The sequence below is a fragment of the Apaloderma vittatum genome, unplaced genomic scaffold, assembly GCF_000703405.1.
Source record: "Apaloderma vittatum isolate BGI_N311 unplaced genomic scaffold, ASM70340v1 scaffold5108, whole genome shotgun sequence".
Lineage (NCBI taxonomy): Eukaryota > Metazoa > Chordata > Aves > Trogoniformes > Trogonidae > Apaloderma > Apaloderma vittatum.
This window is the reverse complement of record NW_009731108.1, coordinates 17,244-23,410: the sequence shown is the minus strand read 5'-3', so window position 1 is coordinate 23,410 and position 6,167 is coordinate 17,244. Positions and strand designations below refer to the sequence as shown.

The 6,167-nt window shown below is 51.6% G+C and overlaps 1 protein-coding gene across 1 annotated transcript in view; it reads right to left on the bottom strand.

The window, feature by feature from the left end:
• UIMC1 (ubiquitin interaction motif containing 1) overlaps positions 1-6,167 on the bottom strand; it is a gene marked incomplete at its 5' end in the record, with an annotated part of 23,043 nt that overhangs the window by 1,942 nt on the left and 14,934 nt on the right. Inside the window, 2 exons of the mRNA XM_009875058.1 lie at positions 425-545; positions 2,075-2,153. Of these exons, the coding sequence (XP_009873360.1) occupies positions 425-545; positions 2,075-2,153 (200 nt within the window). The remainder of the gene's footprint in view (positions 1-424; positions 546-2,074; positions 2,154-6,167) is intronic.

The following is a 6,167-nucleotide window of genomic DNA, read 5'->3' as shown; positions in this document are numbered from 1 at the left end:
GCTGCCGGCACTGAGCCGTTCCCCCGGCTCTGGCTTCAAAGCCCTCTCCATGGGAAAGGGCTGGTGGATAGAGTCAGATACGCTTGTCACCCTGACACTGCCCTTCAATCCATCTATATTCAGCCAAGGAAGGCTGCAGGACTGAGGCACGCTGCCTGGCAGTGGGACAGCTCTGGCTGCCTGCCTGTTGGAGAGGCTACTGGCAGCTCTGCTGGATTAGCTCACCCTTGGGACCAGTCCATGCTCTCACAGAGCATCACAAGAAGGAGGGCAACGAGTTCTCTGGCCATGACGGCCCACAGGGACAGGTAATCCTACTCCAGGTCAGTTCATCCCATCAACCAGGGAAAAACAGCTCCTGCTGCCAACCCAGCCCCATACCCAGCGTAAAGCAAAGGAGATGGTCTGCAGGGTCGCCCCTCACCTTGGCGCTTCGCAGCCTCCTGGTTCCCTGAGCTTGCCTAGCAGCCTGCAGGCAGCTGTCCACGTGCCTCTGATACTGCAGCAGTGGCACCAGTGACTTACAGAGGTAGCACTTCTCACACCTGCCAGGCAGCAAAGGACAGAGCACTGCATTAGGATTCGCCCTGCGCCAGGCTCCCGGCCACCAGCTGTGACTTCCCTCCTCCAGGCCACGCCGCCAAGAAGATGTGTCACCAGATCGGGTCTCGCTCAGTGGGGTCAGGGCCGGCACCAATTGCAAAGACTGAGCGATTATCAGTTTTCCCTGCCTGTTCCTCTGTACCCTGCTGCTGCAGCAGCGGGACGGTAATCAAATCTGCTCATCTAACTATCTCAAACACCACTGATTTCTCCCCAGACATAAAGCACCCTGTCAAAATCCACAGAAATGAAGTGCGAGGGCTTTGCAAAGGGGAGTTGAATTCTGCCTGAAAAGCAAACCAAGTGTGTTAAATCAGAGAGACATTTTACCAGGGCTGGATGAACTTGTCTGACTAGTAAATCAAGTCTTTCTCTACACTGTCTCCATTTTACATTATGCTGCGTTGGGAGAGGAATGCAGAGCACACACTCCTCATGGGGGGCTCGCACAGCATGTTCCTCAAACCCCCTCACTTGTGCAGAAGATGTCCAGGCTCACGCAGAACGACTGAGTGTGCTTGGGAAGAAAATTATCCTGAGTGAAAAGAGATGAAGGTCATATATGGATTTAGAGAGCTACACTTGCTTCCACACCAGCTCTCGGCAGGGACTGACCCGTGCAGAAGAGGGCACTGATTCTTCAGGAGGTGAGCATCCACCCACAGAGTTATTCAGAAATGGACCATCTCCAAGAAGAGAGGAACCCACAGGGACCAGGCCCAGCAGCACTGTGTTCAGTTTGATAAGCACTACTCTCCTAGTAAAACTCACCTCAGGCTCCAAAATGCGTATGGTGAGCCCCCATCGAGCAAAACTCTGCAGTACTTTTCCCGTATTTTCTCTCCAGTCAGTGCTGATTACCCAGATAATGTGTCTAAACAGAAGCTGTCCTCTCTATAATTAGCCTAATTCCATTAGTGATGTTGCCATCCTCTGTTTGTAACAGCAAAATTGCTTCCATAGCAGGGATTTTACTGTCAGATCCTCTCTTATGATGCTTTGTGTGGGTGGCGGGAGGAGGGGCTGCATGCGAAGAGATTAAACAAAGCCACTGCTATTCTGAAAGTCTAATTTAATTAAGAATATCACTACAGGTGCCATGTTGACAGCCTCTCTATCCCAGCCTCTTCTTTTCTAGGGGTTACCAAGCTCAAATCTCCCATTAGAAACTGGCTGAGTTAGCACTGTTTTAGCTACAGCTCCCCCCACAGCGACCAGAGACTGTGCAGCCCTGACCCACCACAGGTTGGGCTGAAAGGAAATTAGTGCAAAAATAAACAATCTGAGAACAGCAAATTCCTCTTGCTTCAGTTTAAATATAGCCAGCGCTGCAACAAGAGGCACTGAGGGAAGGCAATTTCTAAGGGAAACATTGCTGTAAGGCCAACGGCCAGCATTTATACAGGAATAAAGACATCCACAGGCAAGCTAGAACGGAAACAATTTTGGAGCAGCAAGCATACCTACTTACTTGTCAATGTCTAAGGATGCTGGGCCGCTTTCACCACTGGCCGCTTTACTTCTTGCCTCTCTCTGACGCCGGGTGAGCACTGGAGGAAAAACCGAAAAGGTTACCTGCCATTCACCCCAAAAGCATCCCTGCACCATGTCTGAACGTGACAACTTTCAATCGCTTCTGCTCAAGGCTGCAACAGAAGAAATATCCAAGAGGCAAATACTGGACTGGGACAGGCAGGGTATTCTTTCCTGCAGAAGAGCTAGCTGGCCAATTCTCCTTTTATCTAGGGTGAAACTGGAGAATTTGCCTTTCCCAGACTCAGGAGCCAGCTAGCCATTTCACACCACAACTCATCTTCTGTTAGAAACAGCTGGATCAGCAGCGTGGAGTTTACAGTCATTTCAAAGCTGACGCGCAGCAGCACAACAGCCTGGGAGCAGAGTTACCCAGCTGCTGCCTGCCAAACCCAGCACCCGCACCCCCAGCAGGGGAGGGACCGCAGTAACTGGGAGCTCGGGGGAAAGGAGAGCCTGGGCGGAGGCACCAGCCCTTCTGCAGATGTGGTAGGAAGAGCGAGAGCCTTGCCGGGGAGGGGAACTGCTCACGCTGGAAAGGGAAGCTTACAACAGTCAGCCTACGCTCGCTGCTTTTCCCACTGCCCACGTGAACCGGGGGTGATCTGCGCTACTGCCCGCACACAGCTCCGTGGGGCCTCGGGATGAACATCTCTGCCAGGGTGAAGCATCCGTGGTGCTGCTCTCCAGCGGCAGCAGGGAAGGGGCAGCTCCGACAGCCGTGGGCAGCGAGCCAGATCCCGGCTGGCCCGCGGGGCGGTCCAACAATTTCTGTTCCTTCAGCAAGCCCAAGCGGCTTTTCCAAACCTGCTCTCCAGGCATCCGCAGGGAGCCCATCCGAGCGTTGTCTCTTTCAGTTGAATTCCTCTCAGCGTATTCCTGTTGACGTGCCACCAGCGACGATCCTCAGGGAACATATCAGATAGCTTAGTTTGCTTCACCAGGGAGGCTCAAGACTCCAGCTCCGAAACAGATGTCACAGTAAGCACTCTTGGGCAAGCTGGCTAAGGGGACAACGCAGGAAGCTTTTTACAGCCTGATAATGTTGTTTCCCATACTCTCATCAGGAGAAAGGTTTGCATCCAAGGTATAAGCACTACAAACCTGCTGGCGTGTCATCTGTGATAAAGGAAAGGATAAAGGAACACAGAGAATCCTTCAGTTTTAGCAAAACCCCATTTCCAGAGTGTCAGGCAACTCCAATGCCTATCCATGATACCGATACCTGACCTTTCCTTTTAGTAGCAACCACTGATCTGCAGTCACAACCGGCAAACGCACGAGATACTCAGGAGCTGTTGGGGCTGACAGGAGACATCCATGCTGAAGAAACAAGCTCGAGCGTTTCCTAGGATGTGGGCATTGTCTCGTAGGCGATGACTGATACTAACAGCTCGTTTCTCACAGCTACTGAAGCGGACGTCTCTCTTTAATTTAGCTTGGCCCAGATTTGAAGTGGCAGCCTGACGAGGAGGACTGACAACCACGGCCAACCCCCAAGCCGTCCAGCCAGCTCCCAACAACCCAACTAACATGTGCGTTTGACAGCGTGGTGAAAACTCCTCTCCAAATCAGCGTGCACTCGTTAATATTCCTTTAACACTGTCTCGGGAGCTTCGTGCACCAGCTCAGGTGTTAATCAGTTCTATTTTCTTCCAAAAGTAGTGAACACATCTGGCATAATGGGCCCATTAATGATGTCTGGGACAAGCTCTGCAGCTGCCCAGGGGAGGACCCTCAGCTGTGCTGCTGAAAGCAGAGGCACAGGAGAGAGAACAAGGCCAGCTGGCGAGGCACAACCCTTGCCATGCTGGCTATGCTGGCCATCCCAGGAAGGAGGTTCAGAAGACGGGAAAAGGCTCGCCGCCGGGAAAATCCCCACCACAGAGCAGCACTGACCCCGCCGTGTGACAGGAGCCTTGTAACTCTCCCAGATGCGACTCTCTTCGCTGGGTCAGGCACATTCTGTGGCTCGAGAACACCTTTTTTTCCTGGCTCGGCATTTCTTCCGGTTGACAAGTCATCCTTGGCCTGCTTAGCTCCTGCTCACAGCTCGGGGAAGACAAGCAAACCCTCCCCACTGCTCTTGTGCAGGAGTCCAGCAGCGGTAGCCTTGCCCTTTCTCAGGAGTGATGAAGCTTTCCTCTGCACCTGATCTGTTACTCCTTCTGCTGTACCAGAGCCACTTCCAGTGATGTCAGGAGCTTTATTAACAGCACCGGCGCTGCTGCTGAAGACTGACAGCTCCATCAGGTTGCATTTGAGGCACTGGGAGGAAGGGATATACCAAATCCTCATTTTACTGCATTCACTCGGGAACTGAGAAGTTGTGAGCATGTACATGGAGGATGAGCAGAACAGAGTATGTCCCGAATCCAGATACTATTTACTGTACTTCGTAGCAGCCAAGACTCACTTCCAGACCGAGATGAGTGGATTCCTGCATTGGCTGCAGCAGCAGGTGATGGATGTGGTGACTCCAGCAGAAAGTCCCTCTCACACAAGCGGGAACTTCAGCCGAGTGCACGAAGGAAGAGAAAGCTGGCACCGCAGTTCCACAGCTCCACTCGTTCACTTGGAGTTACCACCAGTCACTGAGCCAGAACCCCGGGACCTGAACCATCCCCCAGCCTGGGACAGTAGCTAACGCAACAGCAGGCTCTTCTTTTTTTATTTATTCAGGAAAATGGAAATTCATTATCAGATTCTCATACTTCCCAGGTATGTGGTGCTCTGGGCATCCAGCCAGGGCAACCATGTACATTGGTAGGGGAAGCAACTGTAACCTATGTTGCCCAGCTAACTCATTTGAAAGCCTGTTCTTAAAATACCAGCCAGTCTGAAGTAGCCTCCTGGTACACAACATTGAAAGACTTTACTGCATGATTAGAAGAGGGAAGAAGAGAAGTAAAACCAGCAAGAACCCGTCCTTTTGTAATTTAAAAATTAAAGCCACTGACAGCTAGTCTGCAGGACTGCATAATCTGCAGTTCCAGAGACATCAGGAGTAAATCCAATTAGTAAGTCCGAAGACATACTAGGAACCCCTGACCCAGTGCACCAAAGGAAAACCAAAGCCATCTTTCGTAACAGATCAGGGCAAGACTTAGAGGGCAGCCCTTTGATTTCCTCTCACATAGGGCTGTTGCTGTGCTCTCGAGGAAGCCAGCAGCCAGCCAAGAGAACACGGAGCTGCAGCAGTAGAGAACAGCTCCCAGACCCACACAGGAGCTGGCACTTGCTTCAAAAGACAATTCTCCCACCTTCTTTTTCCTCCTCATGCATTAGCTTTACCTATGGATTTTGTGCCAGCAATGGATGCCAAGGTAACAGCCCTTTTGTACCTGCACAGCTGTGCCAGGCTACTCTCTGGTCTCTGCTCAGAGCTAAACATCACCCCTGCCTATTCGACCCAAACCCCACCGAGCAGCCCCATCAGCTGAGACCTTGCCAGGTGACAGCTGCCATTGTACAGCTGCAGGACACTGGACCAAGGTGCCCCAGAGCCAGAGCCCAGCAGGGAGGCAGGATCTGCCCCAGGGGATGTGCCGCTCTGAGTCCAGGAAGCCCCTGGTCCTGCGACGAGTCTTGGTGCGAAAACCACAGGTGTCACAGACTGTTATGGCTAACGAAGCCTGGTCTCTCCAGGGAAAATACTAGAATAACTGGCAACAGAAAACCCAAATTACTATGATTTTTATCCCAAAATCATTGCTCTGCTTAGAGCCATTACTGTAGACCAAAATCCCTTTTATTCCAGGCTAGTTTTCTAACGGGGTAACTGTTCTAAACAAGTGAGAACAGCAGAGTAGCAATTCCAAAATAACTACCCTTACAAACATCCCCAAGGAGACCAGTCTGGGAGCAGCATGGAGTTTTGAACTCTGTCCTGCTGAAAGCCAACACCAAAGAGAAGAACAAATGCTCTTGCGCTGCCAAAGAATTCAAAGCCTTTTCCTGATCACAGTCAGGATTCCCCAGGATCAAGGGATACACTTAGAGTCCAGCCACACCAGGGACCCAATTACCAC